At 43.7% G+C, this 15,677-nt stretch overlaps 1 protein-coding gene across 1 annotated transcript in view; it reads right to left on the minus strand.

Annotated features, from left to right (window-relative positions):
* ARHGAP8 (Rho GTPase activating protein 8) overlaps positions 1–12,112 on the minus strand; it is a 49,712-nt gene extending 37,600 nt beyond the window's left edge. The window contains exons 1-2 of the mRNA XM_058190535.1: positions 11,974–12,112; positions 3,313–3,418 (exon numbers count right to left, since the gene is read on the minus strand). Coding sequence (XP_058046518.1) covers positions 3,313–3,349 — 37 coding nt within the window. The 5' untranslated portion in view covers positions 3,350–3,418; positions 11,974–12,112. The remainder of the gene's footprint in view (positions 1–3,312; positions 3,419–11,973) is intronic.
* Between the last annotated feature and the right edge of the window lie 3,565 nt (positions 12,113–15,677).

Here is a 15,677-nt window from a genome sequence, read left to right on the forward strand (position 1 = left end):
CTCGTGATAGTACCACAGTAGGTTCTTGTAGTTTTCTTAACTGTTGCTTTCTTTACTTTTGCTTCTCATCTTCTCATCTTCCAGACCAGTGGTAGTCAACCTGGTCCCTACCGCCCACTAGTGGGCATTCCAGCTTTCATGGTGGGCGGTAGGGGTTTTGTCCAATACTGAAGCACTTTCCTTTTTTAAAATTTAATTGACTTTTTTTAAAAAAAATTCATAGCATTATTTAAAAACACTTTCATTAGGTTTTCATAAAATTCCCCGTGATAATTTAGATTTCTGAAAATATACTACTTATTATTTATTTATTTATTTATTTATTCGCATTTTTATACCGCCCTATCTCCCGAGGGACTCAGGGCGGTTATTTGTATCGCCCGCGCATAAGTTTAGTTCACATTACGTAAGTGAAACTAAATGGCGCTATAGTGCGACTGCAAACAAAAGAACCTCGTCCCAGAATAGCTCACACATTTCCCCCCCACACCACCCAGCTGTAACAGACAAGCAGAGCTGGTAGTCGGCACCCCCCCCCCCCCAAACCAATCCACAATGCCCAAGAGGCATGTGCAGACGACGATACCCAGCGCATTACTGTGGAACCAGTGGGTGGTTAGAAAATTTTACTACTAACAGAGATACAAAAGTGGGCGGTAGGAATAAAAAGGTTGACTACCCCTGTTCCAGACCAAACTGTTAGTTTTTCTTAGCCCCTGCCCTGCTCTTTTTTTGTTCTCCAAAGCAGGCCTTCCCCCTCAGAGAAGTCAATCAGAGAAGTAAAATATGGTAGCTATCCAGTGGTGGGATTCAAATAATTTAACATCCGGTTCTCTGCCCTAATGACCAGCTAGGTGGGCAGCACTCGGACTCCTCCTGGGAGCAAAAACAGGCAACCGGGGTGTGTGCGTGCGGGCCCCCCCCATTTTGGGTCTAGTAGGCCTCCCTGCCGCCTGGGAGCAAAAACGGGGCACGTGGGGACTTCGGGAAGGGGCAGTGCAGGGCGGGGCCAGTCAGCAATTTAACAAGTGATTCAGCCGAAGTGGTGTAAAATGGCTGAATCCCACCACTGTAAGCTATCTCATGTGGTTTGGTCCCCAGTACAGTACTTTGGGTACTGAAAACATTAAAAAAAAACCTCTTTTCCAGCTCCAGGGGTATTTAACCATCTCATTTGTTACCCATCACATTGCAGCTCTAGGAGATTCTGCAGGAGGGTCAAAAAAGTCAAGATGGTGGCTTCAATCGTACAGTCAGAGCAGCCATCTTGCCTTTTTTTTTTTTTTACATTCTCTTCCCAGATGTCCCTGAATAGAAATAAGAAATATAATGTATGGAAAGCTTAAAAATATAATACCCTGCTTAAAGATTCAGAATGGTGTATTTTCAATAATGAGAAAGACTCAATTCTTATCGAAGTCGGAATACGTTTTATAACCGCTGAGTCAAGTTTTAATGGAAAAGCTAAGGTTAGAAAATTTTACTACTAACAGAGATACAAAAGTGGGCGGTAGGAATAAAAAGGTTGACTACCCCTGCTCCAGACCAAACTGTTAGTTTTTCTTAGCCCCTGCCCTGCTCTTTTTTTGTTCTCCAAAGCAGGCCTTCCCCCTCAGATAAGTCAATCAGAGAAGTAAAATATGGTAGCTATCCAGTGGTGGGATTCAAATAATTTAACATCCGGTTCTCTGCCCTAATGACCAGCTAGGTGGGCAGCACTTGGCCTCCTGCCTCCTCCTGGGAGCAAAAACAGGCCACCGGGGTATGTGTGTGCGCTCCCCCCCCCGCATTTTGGGTCTAGTAGGCCTCCCTGCAGCCACCTGGGAGCAAAAACGGGGCACGTGGGAACTTCGGGAAGGGGCAGTGCAGGGCGGGGCCAGTCAGCAATTTAACAAGTGATTCAGCCGAACTGGTGTAAAATGGCTGAATCCCACCACTGTAAGCTATCTCATGTGGTTTGGTCCCCAGCACAGTACTTTGGGTACTGAAAACATTAAAAAAAACCTCTTTTCCAGCTCCAGGGGTATTTAACCATTTCATTTGTTACCCGTCACATTGCAGCTACAGGAGATTCTGCAGGAGGGTCAAAAAAGTCAAGATGGTGGCTTCAATCGTACAGTCAGAGCAGCCATCTTGCCTTTTTTTTTTTTTTTTTACATTCTCTTCCCAGATGTCCCTGAATAGAAATAAGAAATATAATGTATGGAAAGCTTAAAAATATAATACCCTGCTTAAAGATTCAGAATGGTGTATTTTCAATAATGAGAAAGACTCAATTCTTATCGAAGTCGGAATACGTTTTATAACCGCTGAGTCAAGTTTTAATGGAAAAGCTAAGGTTGAAGAAAATTTACTTCAGTTTGTTTTAAGACTGGTGTGACCATCATTTATGAAGGAGAATTTAAAATCCCTTCATAATTGATTGGTTGAATTATTCATACGTTAAGAACATGAACAGGATATTGTTAGATAAAATCTGGGTCAAAGATACCATTAGTTTTGGGGTACCAGAAGCAATTCTTTTTCTTATTAAACCATGGGAATTCACCCTCACTCGTTTTTTCACGCATGTATTCTTAAAACTTATTTATTTATCCAAGCGGGACTGGCTTGATTTTTAAATTTTCAAATTTTTAATTTTTAGTAATTTTATATGGGGTATTTTAGGCTGGGTCAATTTGACGGTTTTAATTTGGCCATTATTGAATATGTATTTTAATTGATATTTTAATTTTTAATATTTATATTAAATTTTTATATTTAATTGTTTTAACCTTGGCTGTACACCGCCCTGAGTCCTTCGGGAGAAGGGCGGTATAAAAATTTAAATAAATAAATAAATAAATAAATAAATAAATAAATAAATAAATAAATAAATAAATAAATTTTCACTAACACTTTTTCTAGAAGTCAAAAGTCTGCATCATTACACGCTAACTGCAATTTTTCAAACTGATGGGCCATCCAGCATGCTAAATTCACCCTAATGCCATCCAAAGTAATTGAGAAGGTGGCATCTCCAGCTTTCTGGAGTTCCTGTTTAAAGTAATTATTCCATTTATACCACAATTTAGGGTGAGAGCAATATTATTTCCTAGAAATTCACAGGACGCGCATATCAATAATTCATATACACTCTGCACATCAAACTAAATTTCAGCCCAAATAGCTTTTGATAATATGGCCATCGCAGAGTTTCTTAACTCAAATATAATACACAATCCCATCAAACTATTTTTTTTAATGTTCCAAATCACCTAGAAGATACCACTCAGTGCCCCCAAAATATATAGATATAATCGCTATATTTACCTATTTCTGCTAACTTTTCAAAATCACTTGCAGACATTCTTCTGGTGAACAAAATCCGTTTGCCAAGTTAGTATTTGGCTGATGCTCCTATAATGCTCGATCAGACCTAAATACAGACAAAAGTGAGTACATAAATTTCAAGAAAGTCTCTTGCCATTATTTGAATCATGCCCTGCTTTTTCTTTTCCAGCTGTGCTAAGAGATTCCGTGTGGAATTTACCATAATGTGAGGATTTTCAGAAATCCAGCTTAAAGGAACAGAAAGAAGTGACACCTTGCTGGCTGCTAATATTCGATGATCTGTTAATAAAGCACCTTTCCAGTTTCACCAGCAATGTCAGGGTTCCAGGTTACACCCCTAACGAAAAAAAATTCCGAGGCTTGCATTTCCTCAAAGTTCCATTTTATTAGAGATATAATATTGGCACATCTGGGAAAACCTGAATTTGAAAGTTTCCAGGTTTGCCCCACCGAAGTGAAAGTTCAAGTCCCTGCCAAACACCCACAAGTCCATAACATGGCCCAATCATCCACCGTCCAAACTAAAAACATCTCCTAGTCATCCGACTCCGACAGGTGCCAGGGCAAGATGTCCTTGACTCTCTGAGAAAGGAATGTTATTATGACTATATATCTCCCATACTCCATATACAATCCCCCCTCCCATTTTCCCACTGTAGAAAAATGTGGCAGGCCTGAAGGCCCAACGTAAAAGATAGCTTCCGAGCCTGACGAGCAAGTTGATTCAGAACATTACTTGTGCAGGTATGTCCACTATCCAGAAGTGGTCTGTCTGGAACCATAAAACCTTCACTTTTGCATCCGTAAAGTCAGAGGCCGCAGAGCAGCTGATAAAGATGGTATGATGCTTAGTTCAAGGGGCAATTATTTGAAGATAATTCAATACCTAGATGAAGCCGTCTATCTAGACCCGTTCCAGTCCGGCTTCCGACCCGGGTACAGCACGGAGACAGCTTTGGTCGCATTGGTGGATGATCTCTGGAGGGCCAGGGACAGGGGCTATTCCTCTGCCCTGGTCCTATTAGATCTCTCAGCGGCTTTTGATACCATCGACCATGGTATTCTGCTGCGCCGGTTGGGGGGATTGGGAGTGGGAGGCACCGTGTATCGGTGGTTCTCCTCCTATCTCTCTGACCGGTCGCAGACGGTGTTGACAGGGGGGCAGAGGTCGACCGCGAGGGACCTCACTTGTGGGGTGCCGCAGGGGTCGATTCTCTCACCCCTTCTGTTCAACATCTATATGAAGCCGTTGGGTGAGATCATCAGTGGCTTTGGGGTGAGATACCAGCTGTACGCTGATGACACCCAGCTGTACTTCTCCACCCCAGGCCACCCCAATGAAGCTGTTGAAGTGCTGTCCTGGTGTGTGGAAGCCGTACGGGTCTGGATGGGGAGAAACAGGCTCAAGCTTAATCCCTCCAAGACGGAGTGGCTGTGGATGCCGGCACCCCGATTCAGTCAGCTGCAGCCGCGGCTGACTGTTGGAGGCAAGTTATTGGCCCCAAAGGATAGGGTGCGCAACTTAGGTGTCCTCCTGGATGAACGGCTGTCGTTTGGAGATCATTTGATGGCCGTCTCCAGGGGCCTTCCACCAGGTTCGCCTGGTTCGCAGTTGCGCCCCTTCCTTGATCGGGATGCCTTGTGCACGGTCACTCATGCGCTCGTTACCTCTCGCTTGGATTATTATAATGCTCTCTACATGGGGCTTCCCTTGAAGTGCACTCGGAGGCTTCAGTTAGTCCAGAATGCAGCTGCGCGGGTGATAGAAGGAGCTCCACGTAGCTCCCATATAACACCGCTCCTGCGCAGACTGCACTGGCTACCTGTGGCCTTTCGAGTGCACTTTAAGGTTTTGGTTACGACCTTTAAAGCACTCCATGGCTTAGGGCCTGGGTACTTACGGGACCGCCTGCTGTTACCACATGCCTCCCACCGACCCGTACGCTCTCACAGAGAGGGACTTCTCAGGGTGCCGTCCGCCAAGCAATGTCGGCTGGCGGCCCCAGGGAAGGTCCTTCTGTGGGGCTCCCACCTCTGGAACGAACTTGCCCCGGGTTTAGGCCAAATACCTGACCTTCGGACATTCCGTCGCGAACTGAAGACACATCTTTTTATTCGCGCGGGGCTGGCTTAAATTGATTTTAACAAATTTTTAAATTCTTAGAAATTAATTTTAAATGAGGTTTTTTAGCTTATTATATATTTTACTTCTCAGGCCAATTTTAAAATAAGTTTTTTAACTGCATTTTAAATTTGTATATTGTACCGTCTGTTTTATTCTTGCCTGTACACCGCCCTGAGTCGTTCGGGAGAAGGGCGGTATAGAAATCAAATAAATAAATAAATAAATAAATAAGAGGAGTGACACCAAGGGCAGCAGGTTTCTACTGAGCAGGGGTGGGTTCTACTTATCTTTACTACCGGTTCTATAGAACCGGTCCAAATCGGGGGCAACCCACCACTGCTACTAAGTGTATTGTTGGCTATCCTCAAGATAAACACAGGGGATGGAAAAATTATGGTATGTTTATCCAGAAGGAAAAGAAAAACCAATTTAGAGCAAGCAGTATCTACCTCAACACTGTCCTCAAAACTTTTAGGTTATATTGCCAACTGACAGCTGGTTTGGAAGAACAGCTAAAGAAAACAGCAGAAACAACTGAAGATGAGTGGTAGACCTCCAGACGATTACTAAAATACAGGTATCATGGAGATAAAAGACTAACATTATGCATCTCAATATTTCATAGTGAACTGGTCAATACTTTTCACAATTTTATTATGATGGGAATATTTTATCTGTAGGGCAGAAAGAAGTTGTAGTGTAACAAGCCTTTAAATTTTATGTTTTGAGATTTTGGAAACAACAAGAATCCAGCAGATGCGTGTACAGTAATGGTCAAAATTGTGAAAACCTTTTGGAAAAACTGTATTTTTGAGGTTTGATGGCTAATAACACCACTTTTTTTTGGGGGGGGGAGTTTCAAGATAATCATATTCCAATGCTGAAATAGCTTGGGAATAGCCCAGACCTTAACCCAACCTAAAATCTATGGAGCCAACTAAAGAAACTTGTTAGTCAGAAGCAACCCAGCAATAAAACCCAGTTAATAGAAGCAATCATTCAATGTTGCTTTCACATTATAGCAGCTGCAGAACTAAAAGACTTGGTTCACTCCGTGGGAAGACATTGTAGGGCCGCAATTCGTGCTAAAGTTTACCCAACTATTAACTGACATGGTGATAATTTTTGTATATCTCATTTTTTCCTATGGTGATAATTTTTGTATATTTCATTTTTTCTACGTGTTTCACTTTTCTTCTTTATATTGTAACTGCTATTCTAATAGCAAATCCTTCAGAAAAGTTATTGCATTACATTCTTGATTAAATTATCTTTCCATTGATATATAATTTTATGTACTACTCCCCCATAAAAAAAGGGTGCGTGTGTTATTAGCTAGTTTTAAAAAAATATACTTTTCCCAAAAGGTGTCCACAATTTTGGCCACTACTGTAGATATACGTGGAGAAGGAAACTTGATACATTTCACATTAACTATGGAAAGAGAGAGAGAGAGAGAGAGAGAGAGAGAGAGAGAGAGATGGAGGTATAGCTCCAGAGCTCCAGAGAGATGGAGGTTTTTAATCCAGAGTTATAATTGCACTCAACAATGAAATAAAGGGCCATAATCAGTGAGCTGTTGGACAGTACTACTTGGTCTGTTGTGTGGATATTTGGGTGATTTAGGGGTGGGGAATTTGTGGTGGGTGGGGGTGCGTTTGGGGATTGTTATATGTGTTGAACCAGGTCTTTGGGTGTTAAGTGAATTTCGTTGTATGGGTATACTGTATATACACGTACAATGACAATAAAGTTGTTGTTGTTGTTATTATTATTATTAGCTACAACACCACCCCAACTAAAACTCCACCTTTCAGGTGTTCTAGTGTAGCCTTCTCACCTTCAGTAACTTTCAGATGAATAAACTTCAGTTCTCAGAATTCCCCAGCCAGCATGCTGGAGAAGTCTACCACACATCTTAAAGTTGTCGAGGTTGAGAAATATTGCTCTCGCGAACAGTGCACCAAATATTTAGAGCTATGTGTCTGAATATATGCAATACATCAGGAAGATATAACAAGGCAGACAGACCTGACAGCACAACTGTGGATTTAATTATTCCCACAATTAGATATACTTAACTTTCATTCATTGCAAAAGATCTGACAGCAGATTTACTTGACAAAATTAATTCTGGTTGTCAACCAAACTCAATGTTACAAATCATAGCTTAAACAGTTCCTTGTGGAAAGAAATTAGGTTAATATGTGCCATGTAGCTAATTGTAAACTATCCTGATGGAGTTTATTTTTGAGAAAGATGACAAATAAGATCACATCTAACCACCATAAAGGAACTGTCTAAACCAGTGCTTTTCAAACTTGGCAACTTTAAGATGTATTGACTTCAGTTCCCTGAGTATGTTCATCTTGGGCAGGGGTTACCAACCTTTTGGACCTCAGGGACAGGGGTAAAATGCTCCCGGTTCGGACCGGATCGCGCGTTCCGGTAGCGATGAGGGCGGGTAGTTCAGAGAACCGGTAGCAAAAATCCCTGCCCCCTCCCCACCGCCCATGCCTCGCTGTTCCTCTTCTCTGTCCCTGAAGCTCTTGGTGGTGATATAGCTGCAAACGGCCTTAAATGACTGCCGTGGCGCTTCAAAGGGCTACAGCTGATCAGCGCTGTAGGCAGCTAGTAGACCGGGGCTTCTATTTTTAAAGAAGGTAGACCGGTGCCTTCCCAAAAAAGGCAATTAGCAGACCGGTGCCTCTATTTTTAAAGAAGGTAGACTAGTGCACTCCCAAATTTTGTATACTTTCTTATTTTTCTTATTTATTATTATTGGACATGCCCATTCAGTCACTTGACCACCAAGCCATGCCCACCAATTAAGCCATGCCCACAGAACCAGTAGGGAAAATTTTTAGATTTCACCCCTGCTTAGGGACCACTAAATTCAGTTGGTGACCGCTGATCTAGGAAATGCTGGGAGTTGAAGTCCACTTACTTTAAAGTTGCCAAACTTGAAAAACACCAATCTAAACAGGCAAATTGTTTAGTGCAGTCAGATCTTAACCTGCTGTTCACATTGGAACAATCAACCAAGACTGGAGAACTCACAAATCAAATTTTACCCCTACAGTGGGATCCAAGGAGGCGGCTAATTGTACTTACAATACAGGTAGTCCTTGAGTTATGACCAAAATTGAGCCCCAATTTTTTTTTGCAATTGGTGGTATTCAGCTGGTTCGGACCGATTCGGGCGAACCGGAAGTGACGGCCCTCCTCCCAGCTCCAGCACTATGCTGTCCTATTTAGCCATGTTTTCTAAGCCACATGCATGCATGCAAGCCACGCGTGCTAGCAAAGCGCATGCATGGAAGGCCGGGCGCATGCACATTTTCGGTGCACGGTAAACTGGTGGTAAAATTATGTGAAACCCACTTCTGTTGCTAAGTGAGACATTTCTTAAGTGACTTTTGCTCCATTGCCACAGCTTTTAAGTGAACCATTGCGTCAGTTGTTCAGTGAGTCATGATTGTTAAGGGCCGTGGTGGCTCAAGGCTGTAAGAAGCCTGTTATTAAAACCAGCTGCCTGCAATTACTGCAGGTTCAAGCCCCACCAGGTCCAAGGTTGACTCAGCCTTCCATCCTTTATAAGGTAGGTAAAATGAGGACCCAGATTGTTGGGGGGCAATAAGTTGACTTTGTATATAGTATACAAATGGATGAAGACTATTGCTTGACATAGTGTAAGCCGCCCTGAGTCTTCGGAGAAGGGCGGGATATAAATGCAAAAAAATAAATAAAAAAATAAATAAAATTGCCAAGCATCTGAATTTTGATCAAGTGACCATGGGGATGTTTCAATAATCATGTGGAAAATGGTCATAAGTCACTTTTTTCAGTACTGTTGTAACTTTGAACGGTCACTGAACGAACTGTTGTAAGTTGAGGACTACCTGTTCAACCTTAGTAGGATTCTCTTGATAACTGTCTTGATCAGAGGAGGGGTATTTTTATTGTTTATTTCAGGGTTTCCCAACATTGGCAACTTTAAGACTTAACTCCTTGCCCTGCCTTATTTTTTTCTTTACAAACGTCTGTTTTTAATCTTAGATTCCATCACAAACTTCATCTTTGCACAGTATGTTATGTGGCAAATAGGTGGGGAAGAAATGGAGGTAGTGACAGATTTTATTTTCTTGGGTTCCAAGTTCACTGCAGATGGGGACTGCAGCCAAGAAATTAAAAGACGCTTGCTTCTGGGGAGGAAAGCTATGGCAAATCTAGACACTTTACTAAAAAGCAGAGACATCACCCTGCCAACAAAAGTGCGCATAGTCAAGGCTCTGGTTTTCCCAGTTGCAATGGATGGCTATGAAAGTTGAACCATAAGAAAGGCTGAGCGCCAAAGAATTGAGGCCTTTGAACTCTGGTGCTGGAGAGGACTTCTGAGAGTCCCTTGGACTGCAAGGCGATCCAACCGGTCAGTCCTAGAGGAGATCAACCCTGACTGCTCTTTAGAAGGCCAGATCCTGAAGATGAAACTTAAATGCTTTGGCCACCTAATGAGAAGGAAGGACTCACTGGAGAAGAGCCTAATGCTGGGAAAGATTGAGGGCAAAAGAAGAAGGGGACGACAGAGAACGAGGTGGCTGGATGGAGTCACTGAAGCAGTAGGCATGAGCTTAAATGGACTCCAGAAGATGGTAGAGAACAGGAAGGCCTGGAGGAACATTGTCCATGGGGTCGCGATAGGTCGGACACGATTTCGCAACTAACAACAACAAAACGTTATATGAAAGGAATTCCTTTGCAAGATTTAATTTTAAATTATAAAACAAACACAATCAAGATGTCCTTCAAAGTGAAAGCAGGAAAAACATTTTTAAAAAAAAAAAACCTGTGTTCTTCATTCCGGGGTTACTAAGTCCAGATAAGAAAAAAAACCCTGAAAGAACAGTACATTCATTCCTCTTAGTAATAATTCTGATAAAATCTCTTTTTGCAAGCACATTCAGAGCAGATAAGAATCCTTGTGCACATGGAATAAACTCATGCTTGCTCTTATAATAAATACTGGCTTTGCAATTCAGCTTCTTGATGTTGAGTTCTGACTCTGAGTTTGCATTTGGATGTTCTTTTAATGCATCTTTAGGTTTCACATGACCTGAATGCAGCAACTTTTATGCGGTGTCATGATTTGTGAGCATGCCAGTAGTTCAACTACAATCAGACATCTAACTTGATTGCGGATTGGAAACCTTTACGGCAGGGGTCTCCAACCTTGGGCAGGGGTCTCCAACCTTGGCGACTTTAAGCCTGGAGGACTTCAACTCCCAGAATTCCCCAGCCAGCTGCTGGGGGATTCTGGGAGTTGAAGTCCTCCAGGCTTAAAGTCGCCAAGGTTGGAGACCCCTGCTTTATGGACTCTTTATGGACTATTATCTTGACTTTTCTGACCCCCGGGTGGGGATGGGGAGAAGGATAAAAAAACCAACATGTGATCCACAATTCCTCTAAAGGAGGAAGAAATAATGTTAATGCAAAACCAGAGAAGAACCAACTACAGAGGCTCTGTAATACAGTGGCTATAGAGGAAAAAAGGACTTGGCAAATCGCCAGCCGATCGTGTGTGTGTGTGTGTGTGTGTGTGTGTGTGTGTGTGTGTGTGTGTGTGTGTGTGTGTGTGTAGAGCTTATGTGGACATCTGGAGCAGAGGTGGTATTCTGCAGGTTCTGTCCAGTTCTGGAGAACCAGTAGCGGAAATTTTGAGTAGTTTGGAGAACCAGTAAATACCAGCTTGGCTGGCCCTGCCCCCATCTATTCTCTGCCTCCTGAGTCCCAGCTGATTGGAAGGAAATGGAGATTTTACCGTATCCTTCTCCTGTAGTGAAGTGGGAATGGAGATTTTACCGTATCCTTCTCCTGTAGTGAAGTGGGAATGGAGATTTTACAGTATCCTTCCCCTGGAGTGAGGTGGGAATATTTACAGTATCCTTCCCCTGCCATGCCCACCAAGCCACGCCCACATAACCTGTAGTAAAAAAATGTGAAACCCACCACTGATCTGGAGGCCAATAATAACCCTTTGCAAAGTAGGCTAGGTCAGGGAAGATGCGCTACCTCAACTTACGGCTACAATCGAGCCCCAAAATGTCTGTCGTTAAGTGAGACATTTGCTAAGTGAGTTTCGCCCCATGTCGCCTCACGACCTTTCTTGCCACAGGAGGTTGAGTTGAATCGGTGATAAGTTAGCCACCGGGTGGTTAAGTGAAATCAGGCTTTCCCACGGACTTGGCTTGTCAGTATGGGATCCCCTGCCCTCGGGACAACTCAAACTCAGACATAAGTCTGAGTCAAGTTGCCCAGCCTCTGAAATCCTGATCACCTGACCTTGGGGAGGCTGCAAAGGTGGAATTACCTGCTGTGAAATCACGGCCAGAAATCACTTTTTTTCCCCCAGGGCCCTTGTAACTTTGGTCACTAAGCGAAAAGTTATAAGTCGAGGACTACCGGCATAGGAACTCCTAGGCTACTATAACAGATCTCCCGAGAGACTCAAAGCTCACCCACTCCCGAGTTTTCTTTCTTCCCTCCGGGCCCTGCGGACTCCGCTTAGGTTTCACTTTTGGTTGCGCCGCCGAGTTTCTTCTGGGCACCTTCCTAGGCAGGGAAGGGGGGCTTCAACGTACCCCCGGGAAATACCCTCTTCCTGGGGGTCTCCCCCTGCCTTCTTGCACGGAACCCCTCTCCCCGTTTCCTACAAGCCCACGCGGGGCCAAGAGAAGCCGTGAAAGCCCCTCCCCAGCATTGTCCGCGCTCGCCCATCTCCCCCACCCACCCCGATCCCCGCCGCCTTCCCGAAGCCGAGCCTCGTTATCTGCCCGTCGCCCATGATCAGGTAAAGCCGCCCCGGCCAGGTGAGGCGCCGCGCCGGTCCCGCCGTCCTGTCGCTTTCTCTTACCTGCCCATCCAGGTGGGAGGAGGAAGCAGGGAGGCTACCTAGGTGGGCGTCGCGGGAAGTCCCCGCTCGCGTGGAGGGAGAGGCTACCTGGGACGGTGGTGGCTGAGGGCGGGCCAGGCCAGGTGAGGGTCACCTGATTCACCTGGAGAGCTCACCTTGCCCGGTAGCCGCTGCTCTGGATTCCCAGCCTTGCCTGGCACGAGCCGGGCTTGGTTTCCAAGGAAAGCTTCCTCGAGGTCCAAAGGTGAGGTTGAGCTTCCCTTCGCCGGCTCAGGTAACAGCACCTGGTTCAAGCAAGCTTAGCAGGCTCAAAAGCCAATCCGTGCTGGAATGGGAGACCACAAGGAAACCCTCAAGCTAGGAGGGGAATGGGAGACCATAAGGAAACCCTCAGGCTGGGAGGGGAATGGGAAACCACAAGGAAACAATCAGGCTGGGAAGGGAATGGGAGACCACAAGGAAACCCTCAGGCTAGGAGGGGAATGGGAGACCACAAGGAAATCCTCAGGCTGGGAGGGGAATAGGAGACCACAAAGAAATCCTTAGGCTGGGAGGGGAATGGGAGACCACAAGGAAACCCTCAGGTTTTCTGGAGCGGTAGAGGTAAATCTGGACCAAATCTGGAGGCTTCCATTTCACCAAGTTGTTCTCTTCTGCAGCAGGTGGAAATAATAGGTATACATTCTAGACCAGGCGTGGTAACTTTTAAGATTTGTGGACTTCAGTTCCCAGAATTCTCCAGCCAGCCAGGAGATGCTAGCTTGGGAATCCTGGGAGTTGGAGTCCATACAGTTTGCTCCAATGACTCATTATTTTAAACTCAATAATGGCCATGCTAGCTTTTTGTGTTAGATTCTTTTATCCACAAGGAATCTTGTGGTTCCCCATTTCTCCATCCATTATTTCTATTTTCCTTTTATCTATTTTTGCATATTAACAGCACAACAGAATTTACAGATTTTCAATTCCCTCCCAATGGACTGAGAATCAATTCTTATAACTTAATTTGAAACTGGGGTATCTTAACCTAGGGGCCAAGTACCCCAAAAGGATAATTTTCAGGAGGTTTGTGAACTTAGATGGGGGAAAAAATTCACCTTTATTTTAACTATCCTCTAATTGAATGTAGCATATCATTCAAAAAAGAATGTGGTAATTTATGGCTATTTGATTCCAAAAATATTTTTAATTTCAAGAAATCTCATTAATATACCTTTTAAAAGGCATGTTATTGATTTAATAGATTAATAAGGAAGCTTATATATTACAATTCCAATATGAATCATAAGCACACAGATTAATTGTTATTTTAAACATTTATTAAATGGAAAATAACTCTATTTTGTACAGAAGGGCAAATATTTCTAATCACAGCATAACAGATACGTTTGCTTTTCCTTTCTGGATTTGTTGGGCCCAGGAACTTAAACCCCAAAATGAGATTTGGTTTAAAATAGTGTTCCCAAATCTTAGCCATTCTAAGATGTGTGGACTTCAACTCCCAGAATTCCTCAGTCAGCATTGGTATTCTGGGAATTGAAGCCCTCATATATTAAAATGGCTAAGGTTGAGAAAGAATGGTTTAGGAAGATATGAGAACCATTCAACAGAGGCGTCTGCAGGGTAGGGTTGAAGAAATGAAAAAAAAGGTTCGAAAGGTCGGCAGTTCAGCGGTTCGAACCCCTAGTGCGGCGTAACGGGGTGAGCTCCCGTTACTTGTCCCAGCTTCTGCCAACCTAGCAGTTCGAAAGCACGTAAAAAATGCAAGTAGAAAAATAGGGACCACCTTTGATGAGAAGGTAACAGCGTTCCCTGTGCCTTTGGTGTTTAGTCATGCTGGCCACATGAACATGGAGACGCCTTCGGACAGCGCTGGCTCTTTGGCTTTGAAACAGAGATGAGCACCGCCCCCTAGAGTCAGGAACGACTAGCACATATGTGCGAGGGGAACCTTTACCTTTACCTTACCATTCCACCTATTGTATAAATAGGCTACCATTCCACCTATTTTTCTGTAAACACACAGCATACATAAAAATGGACACAACTTTGATCACTCTATCATGACCTCTTTTGACTTTGAGCACTGTCATGACTTTTTCCTTAACCATTTCCTACATCCAACCAAAACTGAGGTTGAATCAGGATCATAGAAGAAGGCCTCCTAGAGTTTGGCCTGTGGACATCAATGGAAGTTCTCCAGCTGTGTTTGGTGCTAAAGCAGATGAACCAACCTGCCGATTAAAAGCTGACAACCAGCCCACCTTGATGTGAATAGAAGCAAATGATTGATTGATGCACGATCAAGAGATTGCAAGCTGTTGTATTTGCAATTGAAGCTTTGCAGCCAGCCAAGACTCATCTGCTAACCTCAGCAGATGAGTCTGCTGCAATGCAGCTCATTGAATTTCTATCCTCATGCCCAAATGCAAATCCGTAATAGACCAAGAATAATGGAAGAATAATGGAATAATTAAAGCTAACAATGTCTATCTAAACTGCCGCCTTTCGCTTTCGGCATGAGTTCTGCCTGTTTGGCGCGCATGTATTTAGATGCAGATTTCCTGGCAGGCAAATGGATGGGTGGGGAAAATATAATTGATTACATTCTTGTCTGTTTCTGCAATGTTTGCAAAGTACATTGCAACTGGTGCCTTCTCTCTCTCTCTTACACACAAGCAACAGTCCTGTTTCGAGAACGAGAATACATCCCATGCTTTCAGGTTTTCAGCATGGAGCTAACAAATTTGAGGTGGAGATAAGCAGTAAGTAAGCAAGAAGTAGGACAATCTTGGATAACATCATCTGTAATTGAGGAATTCTGGGAATTGACGTCCACAAGTTTTAAAGTTGCCAAGGTTGGAGACCCCTGGTCTAGACATTAAAAAGACTGCTACCACATCTCTCCTTCTATTTAAAAATACTCAGATCCTTCCACCATTCCATGCAGGGATTGGTTTCTAGATCCCTCTCATCTTGGTGGTCATTCTTTGAACTTACTCCAGTGTGTCACTGTCATTTTTCAACAGCGGCATCAGAATAGGGCACAGTATTCCAACTGGAACCTGAGCAGAGCTAAAGTAGATAGCACGGGCTCTTTCAGCAGCTGTCTTGCACTGCTGGCCATCCACAATAGAAGTGAAAGTATTCAAAAGAAACAGAGGGTGTTCTACACAATTGGAACTCAGAAGTAGTTTTCAGTTCCTTGCAAATGAAACAGGTTCTTAATACTGGGGAGGGTGGGGAGAGACAGGGGTGGCCTGTTGGGAGTTCGGGAGAACCTCTAAGATTCTGTGCAGTTTGGAGAAC

This window comes from Ahaetulla prasina, chromosome 7 (assembly GCF_028640845.1).
Source record: "Ahaetulla prasina isolate Xishuangbanna chromosome 7, ASM2864084v1, whole genome shotgun sequence".
Taxonomy (NCBI): Eukaryota; Metazoa; Chordata; class Lepidosauria; order Squamata; family Colubridae; genus Ahaetulla; species Ahaetulla prasina.